This window comes from Littorina saxatilis, linkage group LG4 (assembly GCF_037325665.1).
Source record: "Littorina saxatilis isolate snail1 linkage group LG4, US_GU_Lsax_2.0, whole genome shotgun sequence".
Classification (NCBI taxonomy): Eukaryota; Metazoa; Mollusca; class Gastropoda; order Littorinimorpha; family Littorinidae; genus Littorina; species Littorina saxatilis.
Window position 1 is genome coordinate 9,831,587 of NC_090248.1, and position 17,339 is coordinate 9,848,925.

The following is a 17,339-nucleotide window of genomic DNA, read 5'->3' on the forward strand; positions in this document are numbered from 1 at the left end:
AACATCAGGCACTTTGTTGACTAAATGGTAAATGTTCAAATGCCCGATACGGAGAGAAGAATCCGCCGTTGACATTAAATAAAAGTGTAATATTAGAACAAATTAACAGCAACAACAAAATATGCAAAATTTCAAGCACAAAATGGGAAGAAGATTGAACAAACAAACATAAAAAGAAGAGAAAGTGAGACAGTTGCGCAGCCCTAATGACTAACATACACGCGCACACACAAACAATTACTCCGATATAAGATCAACATTAATGAAGGGAAGAAACTTGACCAACAATTACAAGATTAAAGGGAGGATACAATCAGTGAATCCCCAAACCTAGGACAAGGGCCTTTGCAAAAATACGAAGACAATGCAGTAAACACAAGCGCAGCCGCCCGGTCTTCACTTTAGATAATGGGAAGGGAGGGGGAACGACTATGCCTCAAACAATCGAAGATTGTGTGGCTGTAACCGGTGTCACACACTGGAGGCAACAAGGTCCGTTGTACAGCAATCCAGGTCAACTAATAAAGTGTTACACAGTGTCTTAAACAACAGCCAAACTCACTTTAGCGAGCTCAATGTTCTGATAAAACACATAATGTTCTGATGAAACACAAAATGTTCTGGTGAATCAATTAATGTTCTCATTAAACACACGAGTACGTTTGACACCGCAAAACACAGTTAAACCGCGGTAAACGTCGACACAATTCTGAAGATTTATATGTTTGAAGATCAGAAAACAAATCATCTGGGAAGGGAACAGTCACAGTGCACCAGCACGTGTTTTAAAGTCCGGTCACAAGAAAAGGAACATTTTTTGATTGGTTTTTGCTCTTTTCCTTTCCTCCTCCTCTCTCTCTCTCACATTTATTTCTTTCACACTCAAGCATGTGTGCGCGCACACACACACACGCACACACACACACACACACACACACACACTACTCCACTCTCGTTAAACACATCATGGCAGGTGTCAAGCGACTTGAGGGCTACTTGCACAGGGAGCGGTGAAGTGTGACGATGGGGTGACCCAGGGCGCTCCATATTGTCTGTGAGGAGCATTTCATTTCATTTCATTTTCATTACTTTATTGTCCCATCGCTGGGAAATTCGGGTCGCTTCCTCCCAGTGGAAAGCTAGCAGCAACGGAGTCGCGCTACCCAGGTGTCTGCGTGTTTAGGTGTATTCAGCCACCTGCACTTATGGCAGAATGACCAAGGTCTTTTACGTGCCATTGTGATCGATGACACGGGGGTGGGACATGGCTTCCGTCTCTGGGTCTGCACATGAAGTTGACCCGTGTCCGTCCTGGCCCGAATTCGAACCTGCGACCTTCCGATCACAAGTCCAGTGTTCTACCAACTCAGCTACCGGGCCCCGAGCAGGGTAGCCAGGTGCATAGTACATGGGAGGTGGGTAAGGGAATGGAGGATAGTAGGGATTATCTCTTACCAGTTCGGGGGTTTTAGGGCATATTTTACAGTGCTGTTGGTGCCTACTTGCCGAGTGGCTATCTGGGGTCATATTCTAAATGAAATATAGAAAGTTATATATCAAATGAAAGGAAAATGAATATTTGCAAAGAGAATTGTGCTATCTTTAAAGGTAAAAATTTTATGGGGGTGACAACATGATTTTTGTTGAAATTTGTACGCCCATTTTTTGGAACACGTGACAAACACAAAGAAGAAATTTTTTTTGTGTTCAGTTTATTTTAGATATGCTGCTAACTAGTCTGTTTGGGCATTCATTTTACATAACATAGCAAAGTTTTATAGAGTTTTGCTGATAAACAAAAAAGTTATTGTCACCTGAATATCCCCACCCAAATTTCAAAGTTGGACGTTTCATGCCTAAGGCCCCCCCCCAAAAAAATATTCTGTTTACGGTATCCTGACTGACGCTATTTTTTCGCGCGACCCTAGACTTTTGTTTGGCATTTGGTAAAAAAAAAAAAAAAAAAAAAATTTGAAAAAAAAAAAAATTGGAAAAAAAAAATTTTGAAAAAAAAAAAAATTGAAAAAAAAAAATTTGAAAAAAAAAGGGGCTTTGTTTTTTGGCAAAATAACTTAAAAATATGTTTTGGGGAAATAAAAAAAAATTTAAAAAAAAGTCCCGACCTACCGACCCTATTTTTTTGGCCTATGTTACCGTTAACAGACTTTTTTTTTTTGTGCCTAATAATGCATTTCTATAACTAACTTATAACAAAAACCCAGCTTGTTTCAGTCATAAAGTGTGTCTTAAATATGAGTTTATCCACTGTCCGACCCATCCAATGTAAAAAAAAAAATAAAAAAAAATTATAATTAGATAATTGGTCAGTGGAAAACTACAGGGGGGGCATCGTAAGCTTGCTTACGATGGGCAAGGGAGCGAACTGGTAAGAGTTATACATTGATGAGAAAGGCATATGTGACTCACAGGTTCATCACACATTGCTTGATGTTGCAACCACATGGGGAGTGTTGATGGACTGAGGTCCATTTCCGTATCCAGGTTTTAGACTTGTGTTTTGCATATACACATGGGAGGCTACGCTGCAACTAGCTCCTCCTCTATCATGAGTTGTGTCCCTTGTCGTCTTCGAGAGTAAAGATGTCGGAACTAGAAGCCTCGAGTCTGTCCTTTGTTTGTCTGTACAAGTCAAGTTAACAGGGAGTGGCGGATGTCCGGTTGACGGGTGTTGACGGGTGTCTCAGAGAGCAGAGAGAGAGAGAGAGAGAGAGAGAGAGAGAGAGAGAGAGAGAGAGAGAGAGAGAGAGAGAGAGAGAGAGAGAGAGAGAGAGAGAGAGAGAGAGAGAGAGAGAGAAAGAGAGAGATAAAGAGAGAAAGCGGTAATTGAATTTGCCTTTTACCAAATGAAACCTATTGTTACGAACTAAAACCAACCAACCATAAAATACAAATCACTCTCCATATCCCCCCCCCCCTCTCTCTCTCTCTCTCTCTCTCTCTCTCTCTCTCTCTCTGTTAACTGTCTCTCTCTTCCGCTTTCTCGCTCTTTCTCTGTCTGTCTGTCTGTCAATCCCCCCCCTCTCTCTCTCTCTCCCCCTCTAATTTCATAAAAGAATTTGGGAGAGAAGAAAAGGTTTCAATATCCTCGGTTATACCTTGTGTCAATATTTGTATTTAAAAATATATGCAATAACACTGTCTTACAATTTGTCAAAAACAAAGCCCTTTTTTTTCTAAAAAGATCAAAATCCGAAAGAAACAACTGAAAATCATGCAGAGACTTTCTTCCAAAAATTACAAATCTCTGGCAAAGTGAAAGGAACAACAAAATATTCCTTCAGAGAGAGAGAGAGAGAGAGAGAGAGAGAGAGAGAGAGAGAGAGAGAGAGAGAGAGAGAGAGAGAGAGAGAGAGAGAGAGAGAGAGAGAGAGAGAGAAAAAGAGAGAGAGACAGAGACAGAGACAGAGACAGAGTGAGTGAGCGAGCGAGTGAGCAAGAGAGATATAGTGACACACGCACAAACACACACACACACCAGGGGTCGACACTAACTTATTTGGCCTGGGGCCACACTGGCCCCAGAGATGGAAATTGCTGGGGCGGAAAACAAAAATCTGGGGCCCACTCTTATTCATGCTAAGTATATATATCAGAATCCCCACTTTTTTCAAGTGGTTCTGCGCCATAAGATCTGCATGGGCGGGCAATGCATTGTCTGTTTTTCTTCGTCGTACTGAAGCCAGAAAAAATCTTTCAACCATTTGACATTGAAATTACGACAGCGCTTCGCGCTTTTGGCTGCATCGGTCTCCTTTTTTTGTTTTTCACCAACCTGTTCTTCATTTCCATGTCTTTTTACACCAGGGATGTGTCGCCACATTTTGCGTTTGGCATTTGAAGGCGATACTTATCTCTCGCGCTAAAGAGCACAATCTGGGAGTTATTTCCCTTGCGGCATTGTCCTTGGACGATTTCAATGGTTTTTTTCTTGACTGCGGCATTGATCGTAACGCAAATTTCAGTGACGACTTTGACTGGCGATTTTTAGTGATTGCCTCTGGCATTAGATTTTTTGGTTTGTCATTGTTGGAATTTATCCTGGGGCGGAGTGGGCCCCAAGCTTCAGCAATGTTTGGGGCGGAACACAAAACTCTGGGGCGTTCCGCCCCCGCCCCCGCTAGTGTCGAACCCTGTACACACACATGCACATACTGAAACAGACACACACACGCACACACATACACAGACATACATATACACACACAAACCAGAAAGAGTGAGAGCGAGAGACAAAATGAGAAAGAGAGAGTTGTCAGTAAGTAGTGGTATTGACACGTAGCGATAATGACACGTAGCGCTAAAAGATGTAGTGCTGTCGACACGTAGTGTTAAAGAACGAATGATAGCGACTCATAGATAAATTATTTGTAGCACTAATCAACGTAGCGATAGCGGCACGTAGCACAAATGACACGTAGGACAAATGACACGTAGCACAAATGACACGTAGTGCTAGCGATACGCACCCCTTTTCCTCGCATTTTAAGATTCGAAACAAAAACCGAGTGTCAGTCTGGTGTGACACAACAAGCCATGTAGTATTACCTGCTATTCAGACTTGGTCGTGTGACAGACGTTTTCTTCCACACGAGATTACGTTGATTGTCTAACGAAACCGTCAGGCTGAGTTAGACATCAGCTAATCGAGTGTGGAAGAAAACTCTGTCACACGACCAAGTCGGAATAGCATTTATGTCTCACAGCTTCAACAGAGAAGAGAACAAACACGTTTTGCGTACTCACGCTTGACAGACCTGAACACAGGAGCAGCCATTGTGGAGAGATCTACTTTTTGACGGAAATGACCGAACAACTATGAATGACGTCTCGGTATATGTGATGACGTCACAGTCAGCGTCACAGTCTGTATCTTTTGAAGCATCGCATTCTTCATGACGTCTTTCTGTGTCTGCATGCGCGAAATGTTTGTTCTTTTCGGGGTCTTTGTCATCTACAGGGCCGGACTAGGCGAAGAGGAGGGGGGGGGGGGGGGGGGGGGGTTGCCAGTGTGGCGGCAGGGGCGGATCAGTTCATTTTATGGGTGGTTTTTTTCAAAAGTATATTGTGAAGATATGGGTGTGGAGGCGCAAAGCGCCGAGCTGACGGCGCGAAGCGCCTAGCTTGCTAGGGGGGTCCGGGGGCATGCCCCCCCGGAAAATTTTGAAAAAAAGGATGCAAAATGGTGCAATCTGGTGCATTCTGAGGATGATCATTACCAGTTTCAGGCAGCAGATTTTGTCACTGATTAATACCCCAAAAATTGAAACTCAATGTAAAATAAAGAAATGCATACCTCATTCAATATTTTTATTTTTTGGCTGGGGGGGGGTCCGGAAACCTTAGAACCCCCCCCCCCCCCCCTCGTTGTGGGGGTCAGGGGGCGAAGCTGATGGGTAGGTCATATTATGAGATAGGAAAATGGTCGCTCCTTGCATGAAACGGCATAAAATAAGCAATAATAAAAAAAAATTAAATAAGTAAGGTACATGTTTAGGCTAGGGGGGGGGGGGGGGGGGGGGGGGGGGGGTTGCGCAACCCCCATAACCCCCCCGGTAGTCCGGCCCTGATCTATGTTTACAACCCTGTCCTTCTAGATTCAGACTAACAGGCCTCGTGATCGAGCCACTTTCCAAGGGCAGCTAAATTCGCGTATGGAAACAGTACTGTCGTCTGGGATGCCGTTTTCAGTATTCTCAGCGTTGAAGAATTTGTAAAGAGAAGAAACGATAACAGCAGGAGAAATGAAAGTCGTGTGTGCATTTTGGGGCTTTTCGGAGGGACGATTTCGAGTTTGAATCCGTTCTTGCCATGCTCCAAAGCGTGTAACATACAATCTTGCACACGTTTGCTTTAGTAGTGGCAAAGAAGGAAAGCGTGTGACATTGTGTTTATCATACATACTAAACTTGCGGGTCTTTTGCTCCGAATATCCCGTAGTCGACGCGCTCAAATTGAAGACGCTTCTTATAGAACCTTGGTCTTCGCCAAAGACTTGTGATATCTTTGACGTCAAAGCAAAGAGATGTCACACTTAAAAGTATGGTGTGACGTATTAGTTCGAAAATTCTTCCAAGGGAAACAGCAAGCGAAAAAGTGCTTCCAGAGTGACGTTTGGTAGGTTACTTTGGGTTCATGAACTGTGGAGAAGCGGGTACCTTCCTGCCAGACTGGTTTAACACGATCTCATTTACATGATATCACCACGTGTGAATTGAACGATATTGGTATCTCATGGGTGGCCTCTCTCACTTATGTAGGATATAAAATGGTACAAGTAACAACGCTTTGGAGAGTAACACACGTGCATTATGTTTGTTAGGCGGCCCAGAAAACATACAACGACGCATGTCAGGAATCCACGTGGAGGTGGACAGCCAGACGTGTCACGCTTTCCCTCTGGTGGCGGACGAGACCGCTCTGGACGATCTACCTGAGAAGATTGACGTGACCTGTACACCGCCCCTCACTGGCCGTGTGGTCAGGCTGCAGAAACGTGGACAGCCTTTCAACTATGGGATCGGAGCTCACTTGATCAACGTCTGTGAGGTGCAAGTATGGGGTATGTTGACTTAAAATCACCCTCTCTCTCTCTCTCTCTCTCTCTCTCTCTCTCTCTCTCTCTCTCTCTCTCTCTCTCTCTCTCTCTCTCTCTTTGAAACTGTACTTAAAATGCAGAATGACAATTTATTTTTTTTAATTTGTATCTGTATATATATATATACAGTTATAATGTATTAAGTTTGATGTGATAGTTGTTTGATTATATTGTTTTCTGTTCTTGTTGACCCTATATTAGGGCGAGGGCTGGATGTAAAAAAGCAATATTCTTGCTTATCTATTACCCTCGATAATAAAGATTTTGTCTTGCCTTGTCTTGTCTTGTCTTGTCTCTCTCTCTCTCTCTCTCTCTCTCTCTCTCTCTCTCTCTCTCTCTCTCTCAGTCTCTCTAGCTGTCTCCTTCTCTCTCTCTCTCAGTCTCTTTCTATTTCTTTGTTGCTCGCGCGTGCGAGCACGCGCGGCAGTGTGTGTGTGTGTGTGTGTGTGTGTGTGTGTGTGTGTGTGTGTGTGTGTGTGTGGTGTATGTGTGTCTGTTTGTCTCTCTGTCCGTCTGAGTCGGTCTATCTGAGTATAACCAGACGTACATTGATTAGAAGCAGTAAACGACCATTACATGCAGTCGACGCACTGTGATACAATCGCCCAATGTATTTTTCCCAAAGCAAATTATACTTTAAAAAGAATCGGTAATTCTGGAAACGCGTTCACTGCAAGTACTCAATAATTATGCAATCCTTTAATTAACTCGATTTATTACATCACTCAAAACATTTTAAATAAAGAAAATATATCATACCTGTGGTGTAACTTAACACACTGTCTCCGTCTGTGTCAGGCTGTCGAGCGGACCTTTATGGCCGGACCTGCAACAACCAATGTGGACAATGCAAGGACAGTGCCCCTTGTGACGCTGTGACTGGACGCTGTGACGTCTGTCAGCCTAACCTGCTTCACCCCCTGTGTCAAGGTATATAGAGCCAACATAAATATAGATATACTAGAGGAATACCCGGCTTCGCCGGTTTTTATCCACCAGTTTGTGCCCGGGTCCACCTGAATATGCCCACCAAATTTGATGCAGAATATTTACGATATCACAAACAGAACTCTACAATCCACAGGTGTTGCTTTGCGAGCTATAAAGAGCTATAAATATCTCACAACTTCTAAGGCGCACAACTCTGCAGAGTCTGCTGTGAAGGGCGGCGGTAGTCTCCCTGTCACACCCGCCCCCCGTTTGAATGAACCGAACCATGGATCCTCCAAGCTTAGGTCCCTCCCAGATTCGTGGAATGGGAACAGCACGAAAATGATTCAGTGACCATAATGCCATTCATGATCATAATCATGTCGAGTCCCATTCATGTTGACGACGCCGAATGTAATCAGTGCCGAATCACCATAATCACCTTTGGAGGCGAAGTCCACTCACCCAGGACTGAGCAATTTAGAGCTTATCTCTAAGCCCTTTTAAATCTGTTATGGCTTCTCAGAGGAAGGTCAGAACATACCGATACAGGAAAGCAGCCAGACCACATCACAAACAGAACTGAACAATCCACAGGTGTTGCTCACATAGAGACACACACACACACACACACACACACACACACACACAAACACAGAGAAGCCGTATCTATAGAGAGATAGATGACAGTGTATTTTTCGCGTGGCTATAAATTGATTCGACCTTTGCACTTTTACAGTGAGGATAATTTACGGGTCCAATTTACGTTCTGGACACTGCGGTGACCTTCTAAAAATAGTAACAGAACGCCGGGAATATCCGAAGATGCCCCCTCATACTATAGTGCACCATACGAAGGAAGGGAGATAAACGCTGAAAACATGGAGAAGATAAGGAAGAGTTACTTGGAATGGTGAAATGAACACAAAAACCAAAATCGGTTCAGCGCTGCGCGCTGAGAGCACGTGTTGAAATATCTCATCGATGATATTGTGTCCGGGGTGTAGCTGAATACGGTGTCCAAATTTGAAAAAGATCCACCGAGAACTTTGGCTTTGGTGTGTCGGTATGGGGGCCCGGGTAGCTGAGGTGGAACCAAAATCGGTTCAGTACCAAAATCGGTTCAGCGCTGCGCGCTGAGAGCACGTGTTGAAATATCTCATCGATGAGGTTGTGTCCGGGGTCTCTCTGAATAAGCCCACCAAATTTGAAGCAGATCCATCGAGCACTTTGGCCGTGAATCGCGAAGACACAGACACACAGACAGAAGCCGTATATATATATATATCTATTGTATAAATATATAGAGATAGATGACAGTGTATTTTTCGCGTGGCTAAAAATTTATTCGACCTTTGCACTTTTACAGTGAGGACAACTTACGGCTGCATGGAAAGCGTTCTGGACACTACGGTGACCTTCTAAAAATAGTAATGTCGGAACGGGAATATCCGAAGCTGCTTCTCGAAGCCATACGAAGGAAGGGAGGTAAACGCTGAAAACATGGAGAAGATAAGGAAGAGTTATGGTAGTTGATCTCGAAAAAAAAATCGGTTTGCGCTGCGCGCTGAGAGCACGTATTGAAATATCTCATCGACCAGATTTTGTCCGGGGTGTATCTGAATATGGACACCACATTTGAAGCAGATCCATCAAGAACTTTGGCCGTGCATGGCGAATACACACACAGACAGACAGACAGACAGACAGACAGACAGACACAAGTCGTATATATATATATATAATCTTTTGTCTCACCTCAGTTCTCTATTTACACCCCCGGTATAGGGGTGTTTACACCCCCGGTATAGGGGTGTGTATAGGTTTCGGTCGATGTGTTTGTTTGTTTGTTTGTGTGTTTGTGTGTTTGTGTTCGCATATAGATCTCAAGAATGAACGGACCGATCGTCACCAAACTTGGTGAACAGGTTCTATACATTCCTGAGACGGTCCTTACAAAAATTGGGACCAGTCAAACACACGGTTAGGGAGTTATTGGTGGATTAAGATTCTACAAGGACTTATCGAGAAAGATATTCATGGTCAAAGGGAAATAACCTTCTCAGTTGGTGGCAGTGAGAATGGGTGCAGTGAGAATGGTTATTTCCCTTTGACCAACGGGGGTGTTTTTCCTACCTCGAAGGAATTTCTTGTTTTCTTTCATTTTTCTCATTTTCATTACTTTATAGTTCCATCGCTCAGTCACCTTTTGTTTTTGTTTTCTCATTTTAATTACTTTATTGTTCCATCGCTGGGAAATTCGGGTCGCTTCCTCCCAGTGAAAAGCTAGCAGCAACAGAGTCGCGCTACCCAGGTGTATGCGTGTTTAGGTGTAATCAGTCACCTGCACTTATGGCAGAATGACCGAGGTCTTTTACGTGCCACAGTTTAGCAGTGTTCCTCTGACGCAAGTCTGGTTGACCCTTGTAAACTTTCAAGGTCAGAGCGGGGTCACATTCGGCTGAAAAAGGAAATTATAGTTTTCTTGAACGTTCGTGGTGCCAGAGCTTTATTACGTCGCTCCTTAAAGGCCTACGTTCTCACATGACTTCAGCTTGGTTGACCAAAGTAAATTTTCAAGATCGTAATCGTATGTTCGGAAAATAACAGAAAATGTTGAGCTTACATATACGAGACGTGTATGTGTGACAACGCGAATGGTATGAGCATTTGTTCGTCTTGATTTTATTTGTTATCAGTTAGCAACCTTTTCTTGGAGTAGACATAGTTCTATTAATTTAGTTCGTGATGTCCTTATATTTGCTAATTATTCTAACAGACACACAGTGCTGTAGACATGTACTAACGTACACACACACACACACACACACACACACACACACACACACACACACACACACACACACACACACACACACACGCGCGCGCGCGCGCGCTCACGGACGCACGCACAAACACGACACACACACACACACACATATACACACACATACATACACACACATACACACACACACAGACATATACACTCACACACACACACACACACACACACACACACACACACACACACACACACACACACACACACACACACACACACACACACACACACACACACACACACACACACACACACACACACACACACACACACACACACACACACACACACACACATCCAAAAACCACGTTCAAAACGATGCATCAAAATTTCAGAGTGCCAAGGAAGCAGATACGGACCTAGCTGCGACCTACAGTGCAGTGCGGGGTGTGCCGGTGACGGTTTCTGTGACAGGACCACAGGACAATGTCAAGACGGATGCCAGCCAGGATACGTACTGGGGGAATCAGGATTTTGTACTGACAGTGCGCGTTTTACTGTTTTGATCACTGTTTTAAGCGCCTGGAGCCAATTTATTAGACTCGCGCTATAGAAAAGTTATTGATTGGGGTGTGCACGTTAAAGATCCCACGATTGACAAAAGGGTCTTTCCTGGCAAAATGGTATAGGCATAAATAAGAATGTCCACCAAATACCCGTGTGACTTGGAATAAAGGCTCCCCCCGCGGGTTAGGGGGAAGAATTTACCCGATGCTCCCCAGCATGTCGTAAGAGGCGACTAACGGATTTTGTTTCTCCTTTTACCCTTGTTAAGTGTTTCTTGTATAGAATCTAGTCAATTTTTGTAAAGATTTTAGTCAAGAAGTATGTAAGAAATGTTAAGTCCTTTGTACTGGAAACTTGCATTCTCCCAGTAAGGTCATATATTGTACTACGTTGCAAGCCCCTGGAGCAAATTTTTGATTAGTGCTTTTGTGAACAAGAAACAATTGACAAGTGGCTCTATCACATCTTCCCCCTTTCCCCGTCGCGATATAACCCTTCGTGGTTGAAAACGACGTTAAACACCAAATAAAGAAAGAAAAGAAAAAGAAAGATGGAATAAAGGCCGTGAAAGGTGAATGCTCGCCCTAATAGGCTTGAGGTTTGCTGGCCGATGTGAATGCGTGATATATTGTGTAACAATTTCCATCTCACACGGCAGAAATTAATATGTAAAGCGCTTAGAGAACGTCAAGCGCTATATAAATCTCCCCATACAATACAATGATTATTATCGGGTCAATCATGGCCCCGTAAGGACAAGAAGGAAAACGATACACAACTGAACTTTTTATAAAATGCGTTCGTGACGGTACAATCATGCCTGTGGAAAGAATAAATTGGGGGGGGGGGGGCGATGTGGAGGGGGGAGATAGGGTGAAGTGATGGTTATTTAAACAGCCAATTCTGGCTTACTTTGTTTGCATGTAGAGAAGTAACTTGTAGCATTTATTAGATTAAGAAACATTCTCACCAGAGAACGTTGACACATCGCGATCTACGCTTACGCACACACAGACACACGAACACAAGGCCCCACACAGGGAAACACGCAGTACACAGACACAGACACACACAGAGACACACACACACACACACACACATACACACACACACACAAACACACAGACACATACGCACACACCCACACCGACACACACACACACACATACTCACACACACATATTCACACACACACACACACACACACGCACACACACACACACGAACTGTGACTAACACTAACACAAACTCAATTACTCATCAAATCAATCACTGTATTACGTTTGTCAATATCATTATAACAAACTAGCAGTAGGGGAGACAATCAATTCTACCGGGCCACTGCAGATATAAGTAACAGTCACTGGTGACCTTTTGAGCCTTACTACTTTTGGACAATGCACCAGAATGTCAGGCTCGTTTTTTGACTCACATGCGAAGCAAAAGTGAGTCTATGTACTCACCCGAGTCGTCCGTCCGTCCGTCCGTCCGTCCGGACGTCCGGAAAACTTTAACGTTGGATATTTCTTGGACACTATTCAGTCTATCAGTACCAAATTTGGCAAGATGGTGTATGATGACAAGGCCCAAAAAAACATACATAGCATCTTGACCTTGCTTCAAGGTCAAGGTCGCAGGGGCCATAAATGTTGCCTAAAAAACAGCTATTTTTCACATTTTTCACATTTTCTCTGAAGTTTTTGAGATTCAGTACCTCACATATATATGATATATAGGGCAAAGTAAGCCCCATCTTTTGATACCAGTTTGGTTTACCTTGCTTTAAGGTCAAGGTCACAGGAGCTCTTCAAAGTTGGATTGTATACATATTTTGAAGTGACCTTGACCCTGAACTATGGAAGATAACTGTTTCAAACTTAAAAATTATGTGGGGCACATGTTATGCTTTCATCATGAGACACATTTGGTCACATATGATCAAGGTCAAGGTCACTTTGACCCTTATGAAATGTGACCAAAATAAGGTAGTGAACCACTAAAAGTGACCATATCTCATGGTAGAAAGAGCCAATAAGCACCATTGTACTTCCTATGTCTTGAATTAACAGCTTTGTGTTGCATGACCTTGGATGACCTTGACCTTGGGTCAATGTCACATGTATTTTGGTAGGAAAAATGTGTAAAGCAGTTCTTAGTGTATGATGTCATTGCTAGGTTTAGTTATTTGACATGTAAAGGTCAAGGTCAAGCATGTGAGTCGTATGGGCTTTGCCCTTCTTGTTTTCAAATGTTCCATTTAACTCTTTTTCTATGTTATTTTTGCCAGAGTGCCCAGATGGAACCTTTGGAAGCGGGTGTTCACAGATGTGTGGTCAATGTGCCAACTCTTCAGTTTGTCGTCATGACAACGGCTTTTGTGAGCAAGGCTGCTCGAGTGGATACAGCGGAATTCTGTGTGATACGAGTAATTGGATTATTTTACGTCTTTTTTCTTTCTTCAATATATCTTACAATGTTTTGCCTATGATTGTCTTAAATGTCATTTGCACTTTCTTGGTCAGACTAAACTGGTTTTGATCTGACTTTGTTGCTGAAGTTTTCATTCTGTCTGCTTTCAGGTTTCTTCCATCCGTTGTAACTTATTCACTGTCTTTCGCGCATGTTTTGTTGTAGTTATATAACCGCGTTGTTTTTAATTATTCATCATACAACTGCCATGTTTTCCAAGAATTCGTTCTTCAAGGAGTAGCTGCCAGTGTGTTTCAGCGACATGATTTAGATTATGCATGCCAGTGATAGCTCATTTTAATAACGTATTACTCTGGAAAAAAGCGATCCAGTTTTGAACGTATTCCTGTAACAAGTTTGTTAAATAGTATTGAGTTTTACTAGCAAAAGAGGCATACGTACAAAACTTATAGTGTTCACAAAGTGTTCATTTGAACCCTAGTGAACACTTTGTGTGCAACGTTTACCTGTAGAACTATGCACTATGTCAATAAGTGTATAACACTTGACACAGAAAGGTGTACACACTTAATACTTCTGTTTAAAACAATGAACGGTATTTTGATAGGGATGGTTTTGAAAGGTAAACAAGCTGTATTCTGAACAAATAAAAATAAATACCTTAAAATGTTGGCAACTCATACCGAAAATTTTATCAAGAATACATCTACACCCATTCTAACATTGTATGCCCCTTTATCAAAATCATCGTGACTGTGCCTGCAGAGGCCGCTTCAAATGAAGACAGTCAAAGCCTGGCAGGCCCCATCGCAGGAGCAGTGTTTGGTGGGCTGTGTGTCATCGCTCTCAGCATCGCTCTCAGCATTCTTATCGTTGGAATGTGAGTGCTATACTTAAGTGACTGGTAACGGTGAAGATAAAAACTCAACCATTTTCAATGCTCTGCGTGTATCTCAAGCTCTCACACTCTATGATCTGTCTCTCACCTCGTAGTTTTAGGTGTCCAATCGATTCAAGTACATGATAGGCGAAGAGTGTAGTACTATTGTAGACTAACTGATTTATATCTACCAGTCTTGATCAATGTTTAAAAAAAAATGCTTTTCATAAGTGCATGGCGGTGTGTGAGGTTACATGAGCATACGACGGTCACTGTGCACGTCATATCAGGATGTTGTTTGTCTAGTCATATGTTATTTTACTTGCCTCAGACTTTAGAATGATATTAGCTAGTGCATTCAATTATATGAGCAAACTAACATAGCTCTGAGGCAAATCAGTAATCCTGTTACAAAGATAAAAATATCAAATAACCCAATCCATTCCAAATGAGAAAGGCATATCAACCTACTGGTGCACAAAAACGCTAGAGGCTGCTCCGAGGGTTAAAACTCGAAACTTCCTTTTCAGAATTCGAAGACGATCCAAACAGCGGTCACAGTCTGCACCAGCGGTCACCATGCAAGGATCGGCCGTTCAAAGTAAGTTTAGTTGCCAAAAGTAGTGCTGCGAGATGCATTTTGCAAACTAAATGATTTCTAAGTAAAATGCATCTGTGCGTAGCGTGGATGGGGGTCAGATGGGACAAACCTAAAATAAACGACACCTTTGCATTTCAAATCGGAAGGACTGACCTTATTACCATAAAAATGCTTTTAGTACTAAACAACAATCATTACGTCATATCTTGTTAATGTTTAAAGATAGTTTCTCTAACTGTAAATTTGGCCTCTTTGCGGGTAATTTGCATATTTTACTTTCGATAATGATATTACCGTACATATTTTAGTTGCAGTTTTCGTCAAGTTAATATATTCTTCGTACGTTGGAAAACTGAATTATTGATAACTCACTTTTGTCTGTTGTGAAATGTTATACAGGCGGAGGATCTGACAATCGTGCTGTGATTAGTCATCAGATGACGTCATCAGCAGGAGGAGCAAGTGATGACGTCACGGACGAGGAGAACCATTACTATGATGAACTGCAACCCCCTGACGATAGCAATAGAGCTCCTTATTCAAGCCCGGTTTTTCGTAATGGGAACGAGATTAAAAAGAATCCTCCTTTTTACGCAAATGCATCCACATAAGCGAGATATTCAAATCGGAATATTACAATGTTTGATCTATCCAAAATGTGACCCTCCACCACGGAATGAGTCGCATGTCACCTTTGCATGATTTTCATATTTTTGAGTCACTTGAGAAAAAGTGACTCTATGTAATCGGTCAGTGTTAGTCTGTCCGGCCGGCCGTCCGGCCGGCCGTCCGGCCGGCCGTCCGTAGACACCACCTTAACGTTGGACTTTTCTCGGAAACTATCAAAGCGATCGGGCTCATATTTTGTTTAGTCGTGACCTCCAATGACCTCTACACTTTAACGATGGTTTCGTTGACCTTTGACCTTTTTCAAGGTCACAGGTCAGCGTCAAAGGAAAAATTAGACATTTTATATCTTTGACAAAGTTCATCGGATGTGATTGAAACTTTGTAGGATTATTCTTTACATCAAAGTATTTACATCTGTAGCCTTTTACGAACGTTATCAGAAAAACAAGGGAGATAACTAGCCTTTTCTGTTCGGCAACACACAACTTAACGTTGGGCTTTTCTCGGAAACTATAAAAGTGACCGGGCTCAAATTTTATGTGAACGTGACTCATTGTGTTGTGAATAGCAATTTCTTCCTGTCCATCTGATGCCTCATATAATATTCAGAACTGCGAAAGTGACTCGATCGAGCGTTTGCTCTTCTTGTTACATTTTCATAGAGTTTTAAAAATACTACATCTTCTAGCATAGCTGCAGCTGGCAAGTGCATTAGTCACAAGGCTAAGTCGTGTGTTGGTGCTTCGGAAGACAGTTTTCCTCGCAAAACCAGTAAGGTGCAAGCTATTGACACTATCCAGGCGAGTGGCCTCTGAAACTACTAGTAGACAATGACCCAGTAAAGTGGTGACTACGAACAGGAGGGTAATGCAAGCCATTGCTCTTTCACTCAGCAGCGTAGTGCAGAACCGCGCGAGGTGACATGCGACTCATTTCGTGGTGGAGGGTCACAAATATTTTGGGGCCACAGCAACATTTGTGTTCAAGTCATGAAAGCGTATGAGATGACACTTTTGTACACAACGATGACTATATGAAATCAAACATTCTGTGCTTTGTTTTCTGCGTAACTGATACTTGCTGAGTTATAAGCTTCCATAGTTACATTGTTGGAATAATCAGTCGGTCTAATGCCAACTAATATCATGCTTTGTTTAGATTGCTTTTTGCGTCGCTTGTTTATGGGTAGCATTTAGGAAGCAGATATACGGTTCGTGTGTGTGTGTGCAAGAGAAGCATGTATGTAAGTGATTGAGTAAAAACATTTAATAACAGACCGATGCTACTAAAGGTGATATTTTTTTTATATGCTTATATATACATATATGCCCTTTGCCGACCTATAAATTACGTTAATTTGAATTGCAACCCCCACCACACAAAAACAAATGAACCTTTCAACCTGTGAATCTCGATGCCACTCTAGATACTTTTGTGTTGTCACTATTACGACTGTTTTACTTTAGCTTGTTACTTGATAGTTCATTTTGGATTCAACAAGCTGTGTTTGTCCATTTTCATTTTACGATATGGATGCTCCATAGTTTACGAATAAACCTTATGCACCAAAACTTAGTGTACATATGCGTGCGCGAGTGTAGTATGCTTCGTATGGTATTTTTATCTGTTGTCTAATTATTTGTTTTGTCTTTTAATGTGCACCACACTGAAATTTCTCTGTATGAGATAATAAAGTATTCGTATTCGTATTTTGTCAGCATCTGTTCAGCACAACAAGCGTGGAGAGTGTTTGTATTTTTCGGATTCCCTATCTGTCTGTCTGTCTGTCTGTCTGCAAATGATGAAAACGCGCGCGCGTGTGTGTGTGTGTGAGTGTGGGTGTAAGTGTGTTTGTGTAAGTGTGTGTTTGTGTGCGAGTGTGAGTGTGAGTGTTTGTTCG

General features: G+C 42.5%; 1 protein-coding gene across 1 annotated transcript in view; it reads left to right on the forward strand.

Annotated features, from left to right (window-relative positions):
• Nucleotides 1-17,010, forward strand: part of LOC138963931 (multiple epidermal growth factor-like domains protein 10) — a 33,886-nt gene extending 16,876 nt beyond the window's left edge. The window contains exons 3-9 of the mRNA XM_070335793.1: nucleotides 6,341-6,580; nucleotides 7,415-7,546; nucleotides 10,727-10,876; nucleotides 13,186-13,323; nucleotides 14,094-14,208; nucleotides 14,739-14,809; nucleotides 15,209-17,010. Of these exons, the coding sequence (XP_070191894.1) occupies nucleotides 6,341-6,580; nucleotides 7,415-7,546; nucleotides 10,727-10,876; nucleotides 13,186-13,323; nucleotides 14,094-14,208; nucleotides 14,739-14,809; nucleotides 15,209-15,420 (1,058 nt within the window). The 3' untranslated portion in view covers nucleotides 15,421-17,010. The remainder of the gene's footprint in view (nucleotides 1-6,340; nucleotides 6,581-7,414; nucleotides 7,547-10,726; nucleotides 10,877-13,185; nucleotides 13,324-14,093; nucleotides 14,209-14,738; nucleotides 14,810-15,208) is intronic.
• The last annotated feature ends 329 nt before the right edge of the window (nucleotides 17,011-17,339 follow it).